The 22,327-nt window shown below is 55.6% G+C and overlaps 2 protein-coding genes across 8 annotated transcripts in view; one reads left to right on the top strand and one right to left on the bottom strand.

The window, feature by feature from the left end:
- Positions 1 to 136: 136 nt before the first annotated feature.
- On the bottom strand, positions 137 to 14,100 carry HEXD (hexosaminidase D). 5 transcript variants are annotated; one of them, XM_019661986.1, is made up of 13 exons: positions 14,008 to 14,100; positions 13,647 to 13,784; positions 12,233 to 12,342; positions 10,480 to 10,567; positions 6,446 to 6,610; positions 5,086 to 5,269; positions 4,085 to 4,156; positions 3,488 to 3,683; positions 2,675 to 2,757; positions 1,603 to 1,681; positions 1,430 to 1,531; positions 1,141 to 1,230; positions 248 to 553 (listed from the first exon to the last, which is right to left on the bottom strand). In XM_019661986.1, exons 2-13 carry the CDS (start codon positions 13,728 to 13,730, stop codon positions 346 to 348), a joined length of 1,461 nt encoding a protein of 486 aa, XP_019517531.1. In that variant the 5' UTR covers positions 13,731 to 13,784; positions 14,008 to 14,100; the 3' UTR covers positions 248 to 345. The 5 variants fall into 5 exon arrangements, with proteins under 5 accessions (XP_019517530.1, XP_019517533.1, XP_019517535.1 ...); XM_019661987.1 differs by lacking the exon at positions 1,141 to 1,230; XM_019661985.1 differs by lacking the exons at positions 1,141 to 1,230; positions 2,675 to 2,757 and having other exon boundaries at positions 137 to 553; positions 3,488 to 3,744.
- The window catches only part of OGFOD3 (2-oxoglutarate and iron dependent oxygenase domain containing 3), an 18,428-nt gene continuing 9,726 nt past the window's right edge, over positions 13,626 to 22,327 (top strand). Inside the window, exons 1-5 of one of the 3 annotated variants that reach the window (XM_019661991.1) lie at positions 14,264 to 14,348; positions 15,470 to 15,535; positions 16,094 to 16,311; positions 19,489 to 19,564; positions 20,683 to 20,725. In XM_019661991.1, coding sequence (XP_019517536.1) covers positions 14,275 to 14,348; positions 15,470 to 15,535; positions 16,094 to 16,311; positions 19,489 to 19,564; positions 20,683 to 20,725 — 477 coding nt within the window. In that variant the 5' untranslated portion in view covers positions 14,264 to 14,274. Of the gene's footprint in view, positions 13,715 to 14,263; positions 14,349 to 15,469; positions 15,536 to 16,093; positions 16,312 to 19,488; positions 19,565 to 20,682; positions 20,726 to 22,327 lie in introns of those variants that run through there. The other 2 variants (XM_019661993.1, XM_019661992.1) reach the window with 2 other exon arrangements.

Below are 22,327 nucleotides of genomic sequence, written 5' to 3'. Positions count from 1 at the left end.
CCCCCCACAGGCTAGCTTGCTTTGGACCCTCTGCTGGGACCCCAGGGCCAGGAAGGTCTTGGGACCACTGTGAAGGCCTGACTGCCACCAGCCTGAGCCAGGGACGTCTCAGTGAAGTCTGCCAATTCCTTCAGTGTGACTTCTAGCTTCTATTTAACGTTTTATTTCAAAAGCATTAACGTTCTCTGCAGACCAGTGAACAGGGCCCCACATGTGTTTCCTTCCGTGGTTTCCACCTTCCTCTTCCCCATGATAACCGCGTGCCCTGTGGGCGCTGTCTCCTGCATGGCCATCCTGGAATCAGGCCCGACAGGGCTGGACGAGGGTGTGGCAGGCCCCCTCCGCTCAGGGGTCCTGACCTGTGTCCGGGCCCGGGCTGGCCAGTAGGGACCAGGGCCTGGCCGCCTCGCTGAGGTCCTGCAGCAGCTGCTGCAGCTGCCGCAGACTGGGCTGCACGTTCTCCTCCAGCCACTCTTCCACAGCGTCCGGGTAGAAGATGCGACACAGGGCGGCTTCCAGCTCCCCAGCGAGGGCGCTCCACCTGGCCAGGAGACTGATGGCCCAGATGGCAGTGAGCCTGCCCGAGGACGAACCTGGGCACAGCTCACGGCCTCAACAACCCCCATGTCGGTTTGGTCCCAGGCCTCAGTTTACCCATCCATAAAACGGGGTGGTCGGCAGTGTTGGGAATCAATGAGTGACTGTCACATTTAACACCGGAGCCCAGAACGTACTTGACGACGGGCTGGCAGGGTTTTCTTGGTGCCTGCCCCCGTCAGTGGGGAACAGCACCTTACACTTAGAGGGGACAGTGTGTGGCCTCAGCTCAGAGCTGAGCCAGGAGAGCCCCAGGGAGGCTGGCTGGCAGGGACCCTGTGTCCGTGGTGCTGCGGAAAACTTAGCACAGATGAGCCTGGACCCTGCCCAGGTCATTCTGGTGCCCCCACCCTCTCAGGCTGGGAACGGCCTAGCCTCTCTAAGGTTTAAGGGCACCGCCAATTCAGTGAAGTTGAGTGGCCTGGGGATCCATGGCTGTGATGCCCAGAAAGCTTGTCAGGGCCAGTCACCACAGAAAGGAGCCCTCATGCAGCACAGGACGGCAGCCCTGGGGGTAGGCGCTGCAGGGGGGTGGGGGGCTACCTGAGCGCCTGGGGCTGGATGTGCTGGATCATGACCGGGTGGATGAACTTCCGCCTGCGATGGTAGGGGCTGAACCAGCCAGTCACGTACCTGGGGGCAAATCCACGCACGCAGGTGGGCCCCACGCAGTGGGTAAAGCAGCCTCGGCGTGGTACTTCAGTAAAAGTCTGGTAGAAATTCTAAAAAGCTGGCTCCCCTCTAGAAAGCCTTAGTGCAGGATGGGCCGTCCTCGCCCTGTCCGGTGGGGGGTGGAGGGTGCGGGGTGGGGCTCGCTCTCCTGCTCACCCACCTGTCCGTGTGCAGCATCTCATCCACGGAGCCACGTAGGTGAAGGCCGACTTGTGTGACGAGGGCCAGGATGTCGCTGCCAGGGAAGGAGGCAGCCCCGTCGCTGCACAGAGAACCAAGGTGCTGAGACACGGCAAATGTGGGGAGAGGGGCCGAACTAGGGGTGGGGGTTACCTGCTGAAACTGGTGATTTCCAGGCTCGGAATTCCGAGGAAGTTCTCCACTCTTGTTTTAACGTCTTCAGCAAAGCCTCCTGAAACCAACCAGATGGAGACGGTGAGGAGGGAGGGAGGCCTGCACGGGTCACCATGCCCCGACCTCCAGGCCCTCGGGCAAGGGCGGTGAGCCAAGTGGCCCAGGAGGGCCGCTGGCCAGGCCAGCTGGGCATGTGCCATCCCAAGGAGAACCCGCTGCTTCTCGTGAAACATGCGAAAATCTGTTTGTTATACTGACAATTCAAGAAGTGAGGGTGTGTCGCTGGCAGCACACACACACCCCTGGCAGCCCCCACGGGCCAGGCTCACACAGTACTTTGCAGCTGTTGCCCACACAGTGGAGGCTCCAGAGCCGCCAGGCCCACGGTGCCAACGCCCACAGATGCCCGTGCATGCTGGGCAGGTGGGCGCAGGGCGGTGACGGCGCACGGCCCCCAGGAGGCAGGAGGCGGCCCTCCCTGCAGGCGGCAGGAGCCAGCGCGTCTGCTCCGCTGTCACAGCCCTTTGTGAGAGCAGCCCGGACGTGCACCGGAGAAGAGAACAGAGCCGAGGACCGTCCTTTGGCGTCGCTGGGCACAGCACAGGCCTCTTCAGATGGCGTGTTGGTCAGGCCAGCTGTCCTCAGTGTCCCCGGACAGCTCTCCACACCAACGCCATTCCTCTGCGATGTCACAGCCTAAATGCACACGAGTGACGGCCGCCTTGGGACCATCCCACGGCCCCGGTGGTGAGCAGGAAGTGGCAGTGTTGGGCATCCGGGATGCTGATGTAGCAAAAGCAGCTCTCCACACTCCATCCATGATGAATTTCTTTGGGGTTTCACTGTGTCTGGGGGCACATCCCCTTACTTCCCAGCCTGTCCTCAGTTTAGGCTTGAAGACCTGGGCTGGCAGCAGGATGGGTGGCTGAGCCAGGCCGTGGGCACGTGCTCCCCCTATCTCTGATGAAGACCACAGTCCAGCCCCAAGGACGCCTGGCCTTTGTGCCGCCTCCTGTCCCCCCATCCTCCTGGGAAGAGCAGGGCACCGTACCCTGTAGCAGTGACTGCAGACAGACGGCCAGGGATGGGATCCCCACGGGCAGCAGCTCGCACAGCACGGAGAAGTGGTCGTACCTATGTCCACGGGAGAGGGGCGCTCAGCTCCCCTGCCCCACAGCACATGCTGGAACACTATACCCTGGACAGGCACCTACACCTAGAAGCTTCTGCAGAGCTGGCTGCTGCCTCTGGAAGAGCCCCTCAGCTTCCCGAGTGCAGACCCCACCCAGAGCCCAGCCAATGCTCTGCAGTTGGTCGCTTCCCTGAAATCCTCAATGAGCTCATCTTTGACTCAGCTTTGTGAGGTCAGAGGGTTGGGGCTCATCTCACAGGCTCTGCCTCCAGCTGGTTTGGGGTGCTCCCCTGCCCTTGGTCCCGGAGCCACCTGGCCTCCCCCCACCCCCCCATCGCAGGGTAGGACCCGTGGCCAGGACTTGGCCAAGACTAGCTAGATTTTTAAGTTGGTGTGAATTTCTGAAGAGCCCACATCTGGCCCCGTCCTCTCTCTACATGAGCCGCGTGGGTGGCCTCCAGGAGGCTGTGGGCTGTGGACAGGCATGCAGATCGGACAAGGCGTGGGGCCAGGAGGGCAGCGTGCTCTGCGGCCCTGACACGCTGTGCAGAGGTTGGGGGCAACCGCAGGGGTCAGGGGCCCAACTCCGAATGGCTCTTCTGTGCAGGTGCTCCTTGGGGCGCAGGCAGGCCCTTCCCTCCCACAGACCGTGACCGCGTGCACGGAGGCGTCCACACCACAGGTGAGAAGTCCAGGCACCCTCCCCGAACAGGCCGGTCTGTGGGGACTCACCTCTGCCAGCCAGTCAGGACAATGCCCTGCAGCACGTCTGCGGGCCCGCAGGCCGCCACTTGCAGCCACTGCATGTGGTTTCTGAGATGGTGCTCGATAGGCGTCAGTGCCTGGCTCGCCCCCGTGGCCCCCTTGAAGGCACTGGCAGCCCAGAGCCGCCGAAAACCACACTTCCGATACTTTTCCATGAGGAGGGCTGAGGGAGACAGCAAGAAGTGTGACTGGCCGGGTCCCGAGCAGGCTGAGGCCACCAAGCCCTGAAACACGAATGCCCAATGCCAGGCTGCCCAGAAGGGAACCGGAGGAGCACGTGCCCACCAAGCTTAGCTCTGTGGGATTAAATCTTAGTGAGAGCAGACACCTGCGCTCATGGAGGGCTCCAGGCCACCTGTTCACTAGGACAGGCCATCCTGTGAGGACCCAGCCGAAGGACAGGTGCCAAGGGCCGTTCCCCCAGGGCCGGCCAGGGCTCCTTAGGGGAGGGGCTTGATGAAGCAGGGGCAATTCAGAGTCCGATGAGCCAAGTGACGTGACCCCTGCCTCCTCCCAGCTGGGCAGTCAGGGCTACATGGTCTGCCCCGGCAACACGGTACTGACCCTTGCCTTGGACGTCCAGGTTGGCCGTGTAGTCCCAGAGCATGGGCTCCACCAGCTGCGGCACCCCCGATGCTGGGGGCAGAGACAGGCCATGAGTGCGGAGACCGTCTAGAAACAGCCCTCAGCCCACACTTCTTGCATAAAATTGGAACACAAGCCATCTTTTCCAGGACAAGCAATTTTAAATACAGAGTCAACACTGTGCTGTTTGGTGGCAATGCCACAGCCACAAAGCCAGCCAGCCATGGAAATGACCAGACCCCTGGAGTTCTGTGAAGGGCAAACCCAGAGCTTCCTTTGAGGGCAGAACGTGCTGTCTGCAAGCTGTGCTGGGGTGCTAAGCCCAGGGGCAGCGGGGACACGCTGCTAACGGATTTAATTCTAATTAATCCTAACCAAAACCCAAGTGGCCACACGTGGGTAGTGGCTGCCGTGAGGACACCTGAGCCTTGCAGAAGCGTGGGGCTGACCGGGCACCCGAGCACCAGATGTGCCTGGCCGGGGCTGTGAGAGGACCACGCCGACCTACCACGCATCCCAAAGCCTCAGCCACGTGAGCAGGGGCCTGGGGAGGCCACTGCTCCCCTCGGTGAACCTCAGCCACGGCCGCTGCAGGGCCGGTCTCCAGCCAAGTGGGCCGAGGCTGCTGGAAGCGCCGGACACAGTCAAGGCCCATCAGGGCCCATGAGGGCTCCTCCCCCGCATGGCACCCTCCTGATGGCCCGGGCCCCTCAGGCCTCGGGGCCACTGGCATTCACACCGATCGCTTCGGTGCTCCCGCAACACTCTACTGCACTTTTCGGGGCAACGGCATCTCCACCACAGGAAACGTAAAATGCAGTTCCCATGGCACTGGATTCAAAGCTTCGGTGCAGACTCACGACAGGCTCACGACAGCTTTGCGACAGTTCTGCTGGGGGGCGGGGGTTGTGCTCGGAGGCAGCGCCGCTCCCTTCTCCCAGGGGCACCAGGAAGCCCTCCGTGGCGGCGCCCCGGCTGACCTGAGAGCTGGTCCTCGGGGATGTCCCGCAGCATGTCATCCCACACCAGGGGCGTCGTGGCGGGGTGCCGGGCCAGCACGTGGCTGGCCACCGCCTTCACGTGGGACAGACACAGCTTGGCTTTGGTGTTCTGCTCCTCCTGCAGCCACTGTCGCGAGGCCTCGCCCTCTCCAAGGTAATAGACCTGGAAGGCAGGACGACTCAGGACGGGTTTGCCTTGGGACCGCCCGTCCTCAGCCGGGGACGCGCTCAGGATGACCAGGGGCTTAGCTGTGGCCTGAGAGCACCCCAGGGCCAGCTGTGTGTGAGGGGGTGGGTGGTAGTGAAGGCTGACCCTGCCGTCTTCACCGAGACCTAACCTTCCACTTACATTTCCTTTCACAGCAGCAGAGGCAGAAATAGCCCAGCTGTCCACCAGCAGGGAACCGTCTACAGACACACTGGAGTGTTACTCAGCCACAAGGGGCGAGGCGCGTCATGCCCAGGGAGAGCAGCCGGACACAAAAGGCCACATGCTGTGGAATTCCATTTATGAAATGTCCCCAAGAGGCAAATCCACAACCAAGGAGGAGACAAGGGGTTTCCAGGGGCTGGGGGCGGGGATGGGAGTGAGTGCTTGAGGGGTGTGTGGCTTCCTTTTGGGGGGTGAAAGGTCCTGAATTATATGGCGGTGGCTGTAAAACATCATAAGTGTACTTAGAAGTCACTGAATCGCACGCTTCAAAATGGTTACAATGGTAAATGTTATGTATATTGTACTACCCCCAAAAAAGATTTCCTTTGAAGAAAAAGATCGGCTTCTAGGATGGAAACGTCTGCAAAGCACTGTCCTAGCTCAGGTCCAACCACGCTCAGTGGCCAGCTCAGCATGCCCCCGGGCTCTGTCCGTGCTTCTCGAGGAGCGAAGCAGAAAGAAAGAGGCGTGGGGACACGGACCCCAGCACCCCCCAGACAGCCTTTCCCTGCTACTGCTCCATGGCCCCAAAGTAACATTGCCTTTCTCCCACCACCCAAAACTGTTTCTTTAGCTGGAGCAAGTAACCGGCGCAAACTCACACCCTCCGCCAGCCCTGACGGCATGATCCCCGAGCTATGGGCAGCACAGCCATCTTGGGCCGCAGCCCCTCCCGCTCCTGACCACCGGTGCCATGGGCTGTGCCTGCTGGGCCCCCAGGTCTGCCTGGGCAGCACCAGCGCCCTCACTGGGGACCACCGCCTCAGCCAGCCCTTCTTTGTCCTTTGGCATGTGGACTATTTTTCTGTTTAAAAGAAGCCGTGAGGTGGGAGAAGGTGGCCTTGAAGTGAAGACAAGGAGACTGCTGCAGAATTGGGGAGCAGAGGAGGCGATACAGACACCCACCTCGTCACAGCCAACATGGAGCCACCGGGAGCCCGGGTGCAGCTCCATGACCTGGTCTACCATGGCTCTGACCAGTGCCAGGGACTCCGCCTCGTGGGGGTTCAGGGTGTTGGGGAAAAACGCCACTTCTCGGAGGTGAGCGAGAGACTCGTGCTTCAGCACAAACTGCAGAGAGATGACATGAGGGAGCTCAGTGACACTGGGGAGAGCAGCTCGTGCCAAGCTCCTCGCAGCAAGGGACCCCCTGTGAAGGAGACCTGGCTCCGGCCTCTGAGTTGTGACCAGCCGAGTCTTGGTTTAAACTCTGACACCTGCTCAAAGTCACCACAGAGGGCCGGCGTGGCAGTGTGGAAGGGGCCTGGCTGGTGGTGGGGCCGCAATGACAGAAAGCAGAGCCCAGGAGGCCCAGTGGCCTCGTCACAGCCCTTCCCTTTCCGTCCAATTCTAACTGGGCCTGGTGAGAAAACGAAGTAGACCGGGTCTGTTCACATTCAGAACTGCAGGCTGGGCGGGCTTCCCGCAGCAGTGGCATGAAGAGGGTGGCAAATCCTCTGAAGAAAACAGAACCGTCTGTCAAAAACAACCTCTTCAGGGCTCTGAAAGTCGACCAAAGGTGGACAGCAAACTGGGAAATGTTGCTTCAGGAAAGACTGCTGTCGCTGAGTAAGAACAGGTTCTGCAGCTTCGCACCTAGGCTGCTGTCATCCCCACTCAGGGCTGGCTGTGGTACCTCCTGGGGCACTGTCAGTAAATGCAGCAAACTCGCCCAAACTCTGTGGTCCCCACTGGGGGATGCTGCCAGCCACCAGAGATGTAACCCTGAAAACCAGAGAGCCACAGGCAACGCAGGCTCTCCCACAAGGTGGCTGACTGGGAGCTACACACATGGGGGGTCTGCGAGGGCTGGGTGGAAGTAGCCTGCGCAGAGGGAGAACTGGCTGAACTCTGAATGCCCCCACCCCAGCCCCCAAGGCACAAGGGGGGAACTTACAGGCTTAAGCACAACCACTGCCCAAACCCTGTGAAATCAGACGGATGACCCCTAGGAGGCCAGGCTAAAAATAAGAATAAACAACTAGCAGAGGCATCAGTGGACACACAGCTGGGAAGAGAGACCCCGCAGATTAAACCCAGGCAACTTACAGCCACCTGCAGGGAAAATCAGATGTTATAATCTGAAATGTCCAGTTTTCAACCAAAAATTATGAAACATGCAAATGAACTGGAAAGTGAAACCCAGACTAGGGGGTGGGGGCGGGGGGGGGGATCGATAGAAATTGATGCTGAGTGGGCCCAGATGTTGAATTTATCACAATAATTTCAAAGAAACGATCATGAATATGTTCCCAGAGTTAAAGAAAACTATTTACAATAATGGAAATGAGAAATCCATTCGATGGGCTCAGCACCAGATTTGAAATGTTAGAAAAGTCAGTGATTGGGACAACAGATCAACAGAAATTACTCCGTTTGAATAACAGTGAGAAAAGGTGAAGTAAGTGGACAGAACCTCAGGGACCCACGGGACATCAAACATAACAACGTACATGCCAAGAGAAAGAGGGTCCCAGAAGGAGAGGAAAGGACAGAAAAAACACTTGAAGAAACAGCCCAAAACTTCACAAAAGTGATGAAAAACAATCTACAGCTCCAAGAAGCTCAACAAATCTCCAGCAGGATAAATGCAAAGAAACCCACACCTAACACATTGTAACCAAACTGCTAAAAGGCAAACACGAACAGGAAGTCTTGAGAGCACCAGGGTAAAAACAAAACAAACACTTTTAGAGGAATAACACAATTAATGGCTGACATACCATGTTCACGGGACTGGAAATGTCAACATAGGAAACAGGTACTATCCCCTAAATTGATTTACAAGTTTAACAGAATTTCAGTCAAAATCCCAGCAAGGTTTCTTGTACATATACAGACAAACTGATTCTAAAATATATATGGAGAGGCAAAGGAACTAAAATAGCCAAAACATTCTGAAAAAGAATATAGTTGGAGGAATCTCACTACATGATTTTAAGATTTACAGTAAAGCTATAATAATCAAGATAATGTGGTATTGACAAAGGGATAATGCACAGATCAATGGAACAGAATAGTCTAGAAATAGACCCTCACAAATACGGTCAACTGATTTTTGACAAAGGTGCAAAGGCAGTTCCAAGTTCCAAATTTCAAAGAAAAGACAGTCTTTTCAACAAATGGTTTAGCAAAGTGGTTACATACTATACGCAAAAATATGAGCCTCAACCTAAACCTCACGGCTTGCACAAAATTAACTCAAAATGGGTGAGTCTAAATGGAAAATGTGCAAGTGGAAAACTTCAGAAGAAAACAAGAAGAATCTGCAGGAACTGGTGGTGGGCAAAGAATCCTTAGAAACGACACCAGAACCATGATTCATCCAAGAAAAACTGATAAACTGGGCTCATCAAAATGAAAGACTTTTGCTCTTGAAATACACTAAGAATGAAAAGACAAATTGCAGACTCAGAGTATTTGCAAATCATATATCTAACAGAAGACTTGTATCCAGAATATACAAAGAAATTTAAAAACTCAACAGCTCAGACAGCGAGACGCGAAAAACACTTGAACAGTTATTTCAGCAAAAGAACGCTCGTGGCAAATGAGCACACTAAATGTCTTCCTCCAGGAAGGAGCAACTTTGGGGACACCTTGATTTTGGACTTCTGGCCTCCAGAACTATGAGAACAAATTTCTGCAGTTGGAAGCCACCTGGTTTTGTGATCCTTTGTTATGTCTACCCAGGAAGCAAATCTACCCCAAGAGCACATAAGGCCACCTAAGGCCACCTAAGGCGGGGCGAGTGTGGACTGACAGGGCTGTACTTTGAGACAATCCGACTGGCTGCGGGCGGGGCCCCAGGGGACCCATTAGGAGGGTTGACAGTAGGCTGGGTAGTGTTCAGACAAGGAGGGTGACAGTGGGATGGAGAGGTGCTGACTCAGGACACAGAGCAGCAAAAGCTGCAGGTCCTGCCAGGGGACGGGAAATGCAACAGGCATGGGGGCTGTTGGGGCGGTGCAGCCCCTCGCTCAGTCTGGAAGGGGCCCTCGGAGGCAGCCAAGGGGAAGCAGTAGCGGAAATGGCGCTGTCCAGAGAAAGGGCATGAAGTGAGGAGAGGGGCCTCGGGAGGGCTGTGGGGACCGCCCAGTCCAGCGGCAGCTTCAGGACGGCACACAGCTGACCGGTGGAGGCGCAGCCAGAGTAGGGGGACCAGGAGAGCATGGGGCTCGGGGAGGGAGTTGTCAGCGATGCCAAAAGCCTCTGAGAGGCAAGTAAGAGAGGACAAAACCTACTGCTGGATTTAGTGACTCGAACACCGGTGGCCTCGGGAGAGATGCTGTGCAGGGGAACATGGTCCCCTGCGGTGGAAAGCGATGAGAACCCAGAGAGCACAGCAGGGAGAGTCAACTGGAAAGCTGGGGGCTGGTTACGGGACAGAACCCCAGAAGACACACTCCAGAAGAATGCGAGCGTGTGCCTGAAGACTGCTCCTTTGGCGCCACATGTGAGTGAAAACACGGGGAAGGGCTGTCAGTAGATCCAACAGGTGGATTCGTCAGAGGAAAAACGGAACCTGAGAGCCATTAACTCAGTGTTGTGCTTAATTTGCTTCCCATTGTCTGATACAGACGTGAAAAGTACTGCTGAAGATCACGCAGGAGCACGGGAAAATATTTCCAATATGAAGTGCGACAAGGACACAGTCACAGAAAGCATGTTCTTTCCTTGAGGCTGCACAGTAATACTTTGGTAGATACAAGTTAAAAAGCCAACAGCCAGGCCCCCCACGCTCCAGGGGTGTCACTCCTCTCCCGGCTCCCCCTCCATTCCTGGACAGAGGGGGCTCTGGCCCACAGCTCTGCACCCCGGCTGTTCGCAGGGCAGGGTCTGCTGGGAGCGAGAGGCTCTCATGGGGCTGAGCCGCTTCCGCCCGTGGCACCCCCGAACCCCACACAGGGCACCAGATGACTCCCGTTCCTCCCACTCACCTCCATGTGTCCGAATGTCTGCACCAAGGGAACAACCGCGAGCTCGTTCAGTGTGGCCAGATGCAAGATCTCTTTGATTTCAGAGGGGCTGCAAAGATCACCCAGAGAGGGTCACACCAGCTCCTGCTCACACCCCCCAGCCCCTCCTTGTCAGGCTCCTGGGGGACTCTCCTGGATAAACACTAACTCCGGAAGGCTCAACAGGTATTCTAAATGTTTCAGAGCCGCTCCTGCTCTACAACTTGGGGAAATGATGCTCTGTTCTGACCTCAAATAATGGTTTGCTATTTACCAGCTATTCTTACCCAACTACAGGAGGCTGAAGTCACTTTACCAGAAACTGGGCCCCACAAGGAATCATATTCTACAGCAGGGACGCTGGGCAGGTCTGAGGACAAATTTACCTGCCTGTGACCTAAGAATGGTTTCTACATTATAAAATGGCTGAGAAAAATCAAAAGAGTAATATTTTGTGATGTAAAAAGGATATGAAGTTGATATTTCAGTGTCCATAAGTAGACTCTTATTGGCACACAGCCACGCCCACTTATTTGCATAACACCTGCGCGGATTTTGCCCCACTCTGGTGGTACCAGAGACCAGAGGCCACAGACTGAAATGTTTACAGTCTAGTCTTTATAGAAAAAGCAGGTGACTCCTTTGTCAGAGGAAAGAAAGGAGAGCCTGGTGGTTCCTGTGGCGTGGCTCCACCCCCGAGGAAGCCTGTGTGAGCACCCCCTGGGCAGAACATTCGGTGCCTCCAGGCCTGGTTCTGTGCTGACTGCCCCTCCACCATGAGCTGTCGTTTGTGAATTCATCTCTAAAAGGCCAGTTCCAGTTCCTGTATGTGTGTGAACCATCTCTTAAGAAAATCACTTCTATAAATGTATTGATTATATGAAGTAGTCTTTACCCTGAATACACTGTTTTCTAGCTTCACAGGGACCCCAGCACCTTTTTCACTTAAAACAAACAAATGAGCAACATGTGTTCATCGTAGGAAGAAAAACAGAGCAGCACAAAGAAAACGAAAAGCGTGGGCCACCTCACCAGCACTGAGTCTGGTTCACACCTTCCCGCCCACTCACGAGGGGCATGTGGGGCAGACATGTTGGGAAGTCGACACAGAGCCAAACTGCGTCCCAGAATGGCCGGGCTCTTGACAGCCCACTGGTGGGAGGTCTGCTTTTTCTCACCCTCATAAAAGCAGAACATTATAGTTTCTTAAAAAGATTCACCAATTTGGTAGCCAAAATAGGATTTCATTGTTTTAACTTCTTTTATTACTATCACAGGCTTACTTTTGTCTTTTGCACATTACTGTCCTTTGGCCATTCCTCTTTTGGGCTACCTGGCACATAGGCACCACAATTTTACAGCCAATTGGGGTGCTGCCAGGCCCGCCATCCTTCACCGACACCCAGCCTCTCCTTCTAATCTTCACTTCCCACGAAGCGCCCGCTGTGGCCCTAATGAGCAGCCATCCTGCCCCTGCATGCCCCGGCACAGGGCTCTCTCCGCAGTCCACATCCACCCACAACCAGGGCGCTGCTCCCCTGTGAGGCCCACAGTCCATGCTTATTATCTCTTAAACATTTCCAAACTCTTCGGTAAACGTGTTGTTTTTATAATCAGACACGCATTTAAAAAGACAGAAGGGGATTGTCCCACTCTTATCAAATTCCCCTGGCTTCCCCGCACACCCAGGCTACCACCACCACCCCACACCCACCTTCTCACACGGCATGGGTACCTGTATGCATGCTGGGCCCTCAGCAGCTTCAGGTGGCCCTCATAGGGGAACATGTCTTCATACTCAATGAGGAGGCCGTTTGCACCCAGGGCACGAAACAGAGGAAATATCTGGGGAGAAACGGGGGATGTCAGGAAGAAGTGACTACTTGAACGGGGAGTCACACATATGCAGCATGTGGGTTCTTTTTAGCTATGGGTGTGGATTGTAGTTGGTCTTCGTATTCTCCCTGTAAACTTTTAACCTGGAATGTGTATTCTTTGTTATACCAAATCAAGCTAACATAGTGACATGTTCTTTTGATAGAGGGGTGGGGGACCACACACTGTAAACAGCAGCTGACTGGTGGCTTAGCTGGGCCAGCAGGGACAGCCCACTCCAATCAGAGCCTCTTCCTGCTGAGACACAGCACAGGGGAGCTTTCTGGAGCACCGGGAACTGGGAGACCTACAGGGCTCTGGAGGGTTGGTGGTGAGTGCCCAGGAAGAGGGCTGGCGGTGAGTGCCCAGAAGGGCTGGCGATGAGTGCCCAGAAGGGCTGGCGATGAGTGCCCAGGAAGAGGGTTGGCGGTTGAGTGCCCAGGGGGAGCAGTAGAGGGAGCTGAAAGGGAACAGAGGTGGGCTGGTCCTGGCTCCCTCACGGGGCTCCTCCTCTAGCGCTCCCCCACTGCTCCACCTGTATTTCACAGAATATGAATTGGTATCCTCAAGGATCTTTAGGACCAGGTCATGTGTATTGTACACAGAGCTGAGACCTTCCTCCAGTCTGGCGTCTCAGCCGAGGGAACAAAGGGCGCATTCTGAGCATTAAAGGAAGGACTTCCTGCAGATACTCAAACAGCAACCCCAGGTGAGAGCGTTGCAGGTTTCATATGATTTGTGACACTCTTGTTGACATTATTGTCAAAGTTTTCTTTCCCCAAGAAGCTGGGACATTCTGAAGCGTGCTAGATGGAAGGAGGACACCGGCTTGGACCTGAAAATCAGCTGTGCCTACTTCATAAAATGGGTCAGCAGTAACTGACTGCACACTAAAAATAATAATTGTCTTACACTACAAAACCATGCATGACCTCATCCCATACCAAGGACGTCTGCAAAGATTCCAAACTGGGTCCCATTCACATTCGAGGGGCGAGGATTTGAACGTAACATTTTGGGGGACACAATTCAGACCACAACGAAGAGGGTTTCTTTTGTCCTTCCTAATGTTCTTTTTCCTATGCTGGTTGCTGTGTGCTCTGTGAGGGGAGTTGGGGTAAATTCAAAATCCACACTACTGCCACCCTCGTGACCCCCCCCCCCCAGCCCGTGGCTGAGTTCTAAGCACACACGTCTACGGAACAGCGTTCACAACGTGAACGGCCACACCCGAGGCAAAAGTGGGTCCCCCGGAAGAAAAAGGCAGCTCCCACCTCCGCGAGGTATGAGACCTTTGGCGGGGCTCCTTTAAGGTCCAAATGAACAAGGCGCATCTCAAACGGTGAGGAACCTGACATCTCGCTATTTTTTGTGAAGTCACGCGACAAAAATCTCTTCTCCAGCACTTCTTCCTAATGGAGAAATGCAGCGCTGTGAGCGGGCAGAGGCTCCTTTCGCCCTCGCGAAACCCCAGGAGAGCGCGGAGACCCCGGGAGAGGATGCGGAGACCCCGGCAGAGGATGTGGAGACCCCGGGAGGAGGGCGCGGTAGCCCCAGGGAAGGGCTGGGAAACCCCCCGCCCCAAGAGAAGGGCTTGGGGACCCCGGGAGGGCGCCTGGCGGGGCGAGGACGCACTTCAGACGGACGCTCCTAGCTCGGCGGGCACCAGGAGGTTGGAGGAGCGGAGGTGCGCCGCGGGTGTGCGTCCAGGTCCGCACTCGGTCCGCCGCGCTCGGCGCTCGGCCAGCGATTGCTCGGGCCTGGCTGTCAGCCCCGCGGTCGAAGGCCGAGCGCCTCGTTCCGCGTCCCCGGCCGCGCCAGCCTCGCGCTACCTCTCCCGGCGTTCGTCCCGGGCTCGGGGCGGCTCCTGCGTTCCGCCTGGCTCCACGGAGGGCTGGCCCGATGGCGCCTCAGCGGAGGGGCGCACCCAAGGCGCACGAGGGCAGCGGGGCGGCCGAGCGCCGGCGCCCGAGCAGGTACCAGGCAGCGCGGGACGGCGGGGGCTCAGAGGCTGCAGGGCCGAGAGGTGGGAGTGGCCCGGGGGAGGGGCGGGGCTTTTGCCGTGGGCGTGGGCGTCGTGTGGGTGTGACCTGTTGGGGCGGGTCCTGAATAATCCCGCCCCCGCCGGGGCCCCGTGGCCACCCGTGGCTGGAAGCCAGTGACGGGTCTAGGGGGCTCCCCGCGGGAAACCTTCCTGTCTCTCCTCCCCGATGTGTACAGAGAGTTGTATGCGGGCCTTCCGCAGCGGGCTGGGAGCTCCGAGGCCCCCGTCATCCCTGTTTGCCCTCCAACATGAGGGCTCCCAGTTGGATGGCCGGATGAATGAATAAGAGACCCTCTTATCGCGTAGCCTTCCAGCGGATTTTGCTAAAGCTTTCAGAGCCGGGGTGTTTTTTAATCACTGCAGGACAAATCACCCTGTTGTGATGCTCGCCCCAGGGCCATGGACCTTGCTCCCAGACCTGAAAAAGCAGCCTCCTTCTGTTTTGGCAGCTTACCCCAAACAAGGATGCTTATTTTGAGGAGACCCCGGGGGAGTGTCGCCTCCGCATCTGGCCCAAGAGGCTGTTTCTTCACCTCTTGTCTTCCTCTGCGCCTCCCCCTCTGCTCCGACCCTCTGTCTCAGCAGCCAGACTGTCCTAGGAGAACGTGTTGCCTACAGCTCTGCCCCTGCAGTTAAGGCTTCAGCCGCCTTCTGCTGAGAAGGGCTGGCAGTCTTCCTGCTCGCTTCCAAATTCTCAGGGGAAAGAAATGACGGGCCCATTCGGGCAGGCGTCCACCCCAGTCTAATCAGCAAGGCTGGGTGGGCTGGAGGCTGCACAGCAGTTCTAAGGGTGGGGTCTTTGAGGGTGAGCAGACGCCCCAGGCATCTATGGTCCCTGTTTAAAATGATCATGTGTCCACCCAACACGGTCTGATTGCTGTGCCCACCTTGGGACTTTCTGAACTGGAATTATTTATATATCCGTTTTGAGGTGTTGAGGGACATCCAAATAGAAGGCAGGCTTCCGGCTTTTCTGAAATTAATTATGTACTTGAGGGAACAAGGCTCACCTCCACGAAGGGGTGCCCTGATCTCTTTCCTCGTTTCCTGCAGTCCTTCAAGCCCTGCAGCCACCAAGTCTTTCCTAGACAGAGCGCACAGCTGCTCTGTTACACACAGGTGCAAACACATGTGCATGGACAGCACACACATGTGCATGGACATGCATGTACTACACTAACACAGACGCACATGCGGCTCCAGCACGGGCAGCGTGAGCCACACAGTGAACCCGGTGGCGGGTCATTTCTGTTGCTCTTATATTCTCTTTCTGGCTGGCTTGCAGTTTTAAATAAGTGGGTTTGACTCACACCTAACTTAGTTCGTGTTGTGTGTGTGCATGCACACCCATGCCGAGGGCACAGGCATGGAGCTGGGGCAGCCGTTTCTAGACGCAGGCAATGTGAATAGCGACAGCCTCTGGTAGGGCTCCCAGACAGGTTCTCCGTAGGCAGCCCCTCTTATCGTCTGCAAGGAGCACAGTGAGCCCTGCCTGGTCTGACGGGGGGCATGTTTTCCACTGCATCTTCCCAACTGGCGGGTGCCTCAATGGATTGAGAGTTCTGATGATGGTTAGTGTAGGGACAGCTTAAGGCGTAACCAGCAGTGGGCATGGCCTCTGCCTTCTCAACAAGCACGTTGCATTTGGGTGACGGCGGTTGTGCTTTGTGTTCTCAGCATGAAGAGCGTCCGGGCACCACGCGAGGTGTGGAGGAAGTGGCCGAGAGCCACTGTCCTGGGGGCCTGTGCCACACTTGCTGCTCTCCTGCTCTGGGGCAGTCTGGGGGGTGATGACGGTGTCACCGAGGTCCTGGCTCACCGCAGTGAGGTCCTGCCCGGAAGGTTCATCGAGGTGCCCTGCTCTGAGGACTATGACAATCACCGAAGGTTTGAAGGTACGCGGGGCTACAGGAACCCAGGAAAGAGCAGCACGTAAGCGTCAAACGCAGCGCATTGAGAATGCATGTCCGTTGCAATAAGTTGGTGGGATCAGGGTGAAAGTGGTGGAGGGGTAGCAGGTGACCTTGCCCCTCCTTCAGGTTGGTTAGCCTACACCTTGGCCGGGAAGTGCAGGTGTGTCAGGCCCTGTACAGGGCAGGCCCTCTGGGCACTGCCAGGCTGTGGCTGGCATTTCACTGAGGTGCCCCACACTGCGGGCGCTGTCTCATGAAGATGACGGTTTGTCTGGAGGGTGTAACAGAATTGGAAAGGGAGGAATTAGAAAGTTGAAACCAGAAAAGGCATTGGCTGTGGAGTATCTTAGAGCGTTGTCGCTTCAGAAAATGTTGCAACAAGGAACGTCGCTACCAGAGGCCCTTTCCCTACATGGTCGTGTGCGCCATCCTGGCACCGGCCGCTCTGAGAGGACAAAAGGAGGGAGTGGTCAGCAGCCTGGTTAGGGGCTGCCTGGTTGTGCCCAGAGGAGCCCTGAGATGCCCAAAGGCGGAGCGCGTTGAGGCCCAACGGAGTTCAGCACCCTGGAGAGCGCACAGCCTTCCATAGGGCTGGCGCTAAAGCCACGTGGGACCCCGCGCCCTCAGGCCATCTCTGGCTGCTGCATTTTCTGGCACATTCCTTGCTGCCTGGATGCTTTTTCAATTTGAAAATCCTAGCCTGAGTGACTGGGTTTTACAGGCCGAATTCAGTTTAATTTTCTATTCAGAGCAACACTTTGAACTTGAACCAAGAAGAGGTTGCCAAGTCCTTCCACCAAGGGGCGCCGTTGTGCTGCGCACGACAGGGTTTAGCAAGAAGACTACAGCTGGCTTGGCAGGGCCGCTCTGTGGGAACGGGACTGCATCCCCCCAGCGGCCAGGGCTGGGCCGTGGTTGGAGGATGCTCTGTCTTAGGCGGCTTTTCCTTCTCAAGTCCCAGCGTTCAAGAAAATACTTTTCAGTGGTTAGAGTTAAAGAGACGTTTCCTTCCTACCCATTTAGTAGGGGAGTTAGTGTTTAATGGGTACGGAGTATCAGTTTGGGAAGATGGAAAGTTCTGGAGACGACTGCTCAACACTGAATGTGCCTAGGGCCACTGAGCTGTGCTCTTACACGTGGTTAAAGCGGAAGTGTAGAGTTATGTGTGTTTTACCACGAGGGAAAACAATAGCTGGAGTGTATTTTGAAGCCGCTGAACTTCCCGGTCCTCAGCTCTGTCTTAGACCAGAGAAGCAAGGAGGTGCCTCAGGCTGGAGGGTCTTCTGGTTGGGGCGGGGCTCCTGATGAGGCCGCTCCGCCCACCAAGGGGCGTGTCTGCGTGGTGTGTGTCACTGCTTGTTTGTAGAGTGCACATGTATGTGTGCGCTGACACTCAACTGCTCACAACTCACTTTTTCACCCAGATCGTGCTCTTGGCACTTATCCATGATGAACCCGCTGTGTTGTTGCTGAATTTTAAAATTTCAGAATTCTTGGGGTTTTGGTTCTCTTTTAAAAATTGATTTCTAACCTAATTACATTGTAGCTAGAGATCTGGTATTGGTTATATATAGAGATGTGGTATTGGTTCAGACTTTCTTGGTGGCCTGATGTGTTTTCATTAATGTCTCACGTGTACCTGGAAAAATGTGTGTTTTCTAACGTTGCCTGCAGAGTTCTGTATACTTCTCCTAATCCAAGCTTCATACCAAGTGGGTACAAACCCACTAGTCCTCATGGGTTTCGGTCCCTCCATCCTGCGGTCACTGAGAAGCGTGTTAGAACCGGCACACGACCGCATCTGCCACTGCTCCTGGCTGGGCTTCCCGTGTGGGCTGCAGCATGTCCTTGGCATGATGTCACTGGGCGCTCTTGGCAGCCCTTTATCTTCCTGGAGAACTGTCCCTTTTATCACAAGCACACCCCTTTTCCTTCCCACAGTCTTGTCCTACAGCACATTAGTTGGCGCAGATGGCGCTCCCAGACTCCTGGTTGTCCCTGAGTTTGTCTTTACTTTCTACCGTTCTGTATTGCCATGTTTAAGAAGTAATCCTTATAAAAAGCATGTATCTGGCTTTGTTTTTTAATAAAAACACTTGTATCAGTAGGATTGTATTTACCTCACGAAAGTAAGGCACCCCTCGCCTGATGGCCCCCAAGTAAAGTTTGCTTTCCCACATGACAGGGCCCAGAGAAAGGCATCCCAGGCCAGCCCGGCGCCCTCAGAGTCCATGTGGGCCTGAGCCCCTCAGTACTCACACTCAGCGTGTGGCTCATTTGGTTCCAGGATACTCGCTCCATCTCCAGGCACCAGGCTCACATTCCAAGCAGGAAGAGGGGAAGAAGGGTGGAAAGCTAAAGGTCAGCCAGCCCAGTGTGTCCTGAGAGTGCCCCAAGGCTCCCATCTCATCAGCTAGGACGTGTCCCACGGCCCATTAGTGCGTGGAGCCAGCTCGCCCTTCCTCCCAAAACACAGGGAGCTTGCTGAGCTCGTTGTCTCTGATGCTCTGCCCCACCTGGCCCCGTCTGCCCCACCTGGCCCGTCCACCCCACCTGGCCCCATCCACCCTGCATGGCCCCGTTTGCCCCACCTGGCCCGTCCACCCCGCCTGGCCCCATCCACCCTGCATGGCCCCGTCTGCCCCACCTGGCACCGTCTGCCCCACCTGGCCCATCCCCATCTAAGCTGCTGCAGGCCCCATGCAGAATGGCGGAGGAAGCCCAGGATGGACAGTGTGGTGGGCACTTTGGTGGAGGTGGTCTTGGGGCCTGGGGTAGGGCAGTGACTAGAACTGCAAGCACAGCTTTGGTTGTCCAGGAGGGACTTTCTGACGGGTGCTTAGGAATGCTGGACCTGTGGTGGGCAGAGAGCCAGGGGCAGGGCATCCACCCAGTGAGATGTTGATGTGTCCTGCATGGGGTTCACTGGTACTGAAAAGTCATCCTTGATTATCTGAAATCTGAAATTCAAATCCAGTCAGTGTCCGTATTTTATTTGCCAAATTTGGCCCCTGAATCCTGTGGAAGGCAAGGCCCCATCCCATAAAACCCCATTGTCCCTGGGGAGAGCTGCCCGCAGGTGAGTTCTCAACACATATGGCGGCCTTGTTGTCGGGGCTCAGCCTGGGCTTTGCATCTCATTCTCGCTTCTCTCTCCAGGCTGCTCCCCTACCAAGTGTGGCCGGGGCGTCACCGACGCTGTCATCACCAGGGACGAAGCCCTGCGGATTCGCAGGTATGATGCTTCTCTGAGCTTCTGTCCCGGATGAGCAGGAAAAGGGGGGCTGGGGGTGGGAGGCAGAGAGTTACTACTAAAAAGATGATTTAAAGAATTCATTTAGAATTTCTTAAGAATATCCTTGTGTGCTTCCTAGGGCAGGTGTACATTTTTCCGATTTCCAGGAGGAAAGGTTGATGCCTTCCACGATGTGGTTGCTGACAGAATCTTCTAGAGGCCGGGTCCTCCCCAGGGGAAGGGGTTCTGACCCATTCAGGAGGCCAAGGGTAGGAGGTGCTGCCCCCATCAGCTCCTGGGGGAGCCGCAACGGACACCTGTGTAGACAGCACAGTTGCCCTGCTACCGGTCCGGGATTAGCCCTTCAGCTCACTAGCAGTGACTCACCTGGGGTGGGAAGTCTTACTAAGATGAAGTTGGATTTTTCCTTGTTCAGGTTTTAAAAACAAGATCTTAAAGCTTAGATTTTCCGACGAGCTGCTCAGACACAAAGTGTCTTTGGAAGTGAGCGCCAAGAGGATTGGTGTCGGGCCCTCAAGCTGCCATAGGCATTGATGTCTGCCACATGCCACACGAGTGTCTCAAGGGAGAGGCTCCCCATTTCCAGCCAGCACTGTGGGCCTCATTGGGCAGGGTCGCTGGTGTCAGGGATTGGCATCCCCCACCTCCCCAAACCCCCCGGCAGCTTCCAGGCACAGCAAAGCCTCTGTTCAAGGTGCTAGAAGCTTTTGCGTCTTCAGTGATCGGTGGTCTCGTCAGGTCCAGCACAGGCCACCATGGGGCCTCAGCCTCCTGGGCTGGTGATTCCAGAGGCCTGTGGCGACCAGGACAGGGACCCCCGGAGAGTAGTTCATCTATTGAACATGGCACTGGGTCTGGATACTAAAGACAGAAGTTAACCCCAGTTGTTCCTGAACTGTGTCGTGTGTTGTCAGCAGGGTGATGAATTGTTGCTGTTCACTCAACTGAGCTTTGAAGGTTCCTGTGGTGTAGACACGTGCTTAGAACACGAACATTGCACATTCTGTTAACATTGCATCAGTCATGTGATTGATATTTGCCTAGATGTATCATAGATAAGAATCATTAAATCTGACTTAAAATTATCTTCCTCACAGCATAGCAGAGAAAGGGCTCTCCCTGGGAGGATCCGACGGAGGGGTGAGTTGTACACAGTTTCTGCTTTAGTTTTCTTTTCACCCCTTTAACTTTCCCCTCCCTCCCAGAGGAAGGGGGAGGCACTCAATGTTCAGGACGCTTGGGTGTCCCCACCACAGGTGTGGACAGGCCCTGGGTCCCTGTGGTACCAACCACAGCCACTCAGAGGATGTGGGAGTTCCCTCTTCTCCAGGTACATCACCTGCTTCCGATCACATCTGCATTTCAGACAACTGGGCAGGGACGGGGGCGAGTGGAGGAGGTTACCAGCAGGGAGCTGATGGGAGGGCATGTCAGCAGTAGGAACCAAGTGAGGAGGGTGACAGCCCTGGAAATGGGGGACTGTGGGAAACCGGGACCAGCATGCTGGGTGGAGCCCCTCCCTCTCCCCACCAGAGGCCCCCAGACCCCATGTGGGCACTGTCATCCACTGTGGGAGACTGCAGGGGCCAATGATGTTCCCCAGAACCTGTGAATGGGACCTTATTTAGGAAAAGGGTCTTGGCAGGTGTCATTAAGTTAAGGGTCTCGAGATGAGTTCATGCTGGATTATCTGGGTGGGCCCTAAGTCTAATGACAAGTGTCCTTGTAAGAGGAAGGAGAGGGAGACTTGACACGGAGAGGAGAGGAAAAGCCATGTGATGACGGGCAGAGCTGCAGCCACAAACCCAGGGGTGCCTGGGGCCACCAGAAGCCACAAGATCCAATGAGGGACCCTTCCTTGGGGCCTCTGGAGGGAGCGCAGCTCTGCGATGCCTGGATCTCGGACTTGTAGCCTCCAGAGTGTGAGAGGATGAGTTCCTGTTGTGAGCCCTGGTTTGTGGCGGCTTGTCACAGCAGCTGCAGGACGCTGAGGCCCAGGGCAGCTCGTCCCTTCCTGGGCGGCCTGTAGGAGCCCTGTCCCATGAGTGCCTCCTGTGGGCTTGAGTTCCTGTGTGGTTTGAGTTCTCGTGTGGTTTTCTGGACGCAGATCTCCACCCAAGTGTGGAGCTGTGGGATGACCCCTTCTCTGCATAGCTGGGTGACCCCTGAATCACAGTCACCAGGTGGACCCAAACCAAGCTGCGTGTTTAGACTCCTCGGAAGATTAATTTACAGACTTTGCTGACATTTCTAATGATTTCTGTGATTATGGGCGTGACTTTATTTTTTTCTGCAGTCTTTTGAGTTCTGAAAATTAAGCTACCCCTTTTATTTCAGTTTAGTTCAGTTTAGGGGGAACTTTTATGAAAAACTGTTCGTGTGTGGACTCATTTTTACTCTTTGCTCAGCATTTACTTGGGAAGCTGTCTTGCAGCAAATCAACCAGGTTTGATCCTTTAAGTTCAGTTAATATTTTTAAAGTCCAGATTATAGTCAAACGAACGCCTAGGCTGGTCGCGGCACTGCCGGGGTCCTGCCTCGGCGTTCCAGTGAACAGTACCTGAAGTGGGGGGCGAGGTTTAAGGAAAAAAAGAGACAAAGAGACAAAGAGGGTCCGGGAGGACTGGAAGCATTCTTGGCAACCAGCCCCGAGTTTATTTTTCCTCCCCATTATATGCCTCCAGAGTACATGTAACACAGAAGGGATGAATATGCATAACCTCATTAAAAGTACATCATTAG

The sequence above is a fragment of the Hipposideros armiger genome, unplaced genomic scaffold (assembly GCF_001890085.2).
Source record: "Hipposideros armiger isolate ML-2016 unplaced genomic scaffold, ASM189008v1 scaffold_362, whole genome shotgun sequence".
NCBI classification, from domain to species: Eukaryota; Metazoa; Chordata; class Mammalia; order Chiroptera; family Hipposideridae; genus Hipposideros; species Hipposideros armiger.
Note: the sequence above shows the minus strand (reverse complement) of the source record. Positions and strands in the feature narration are given on the sequence as shown.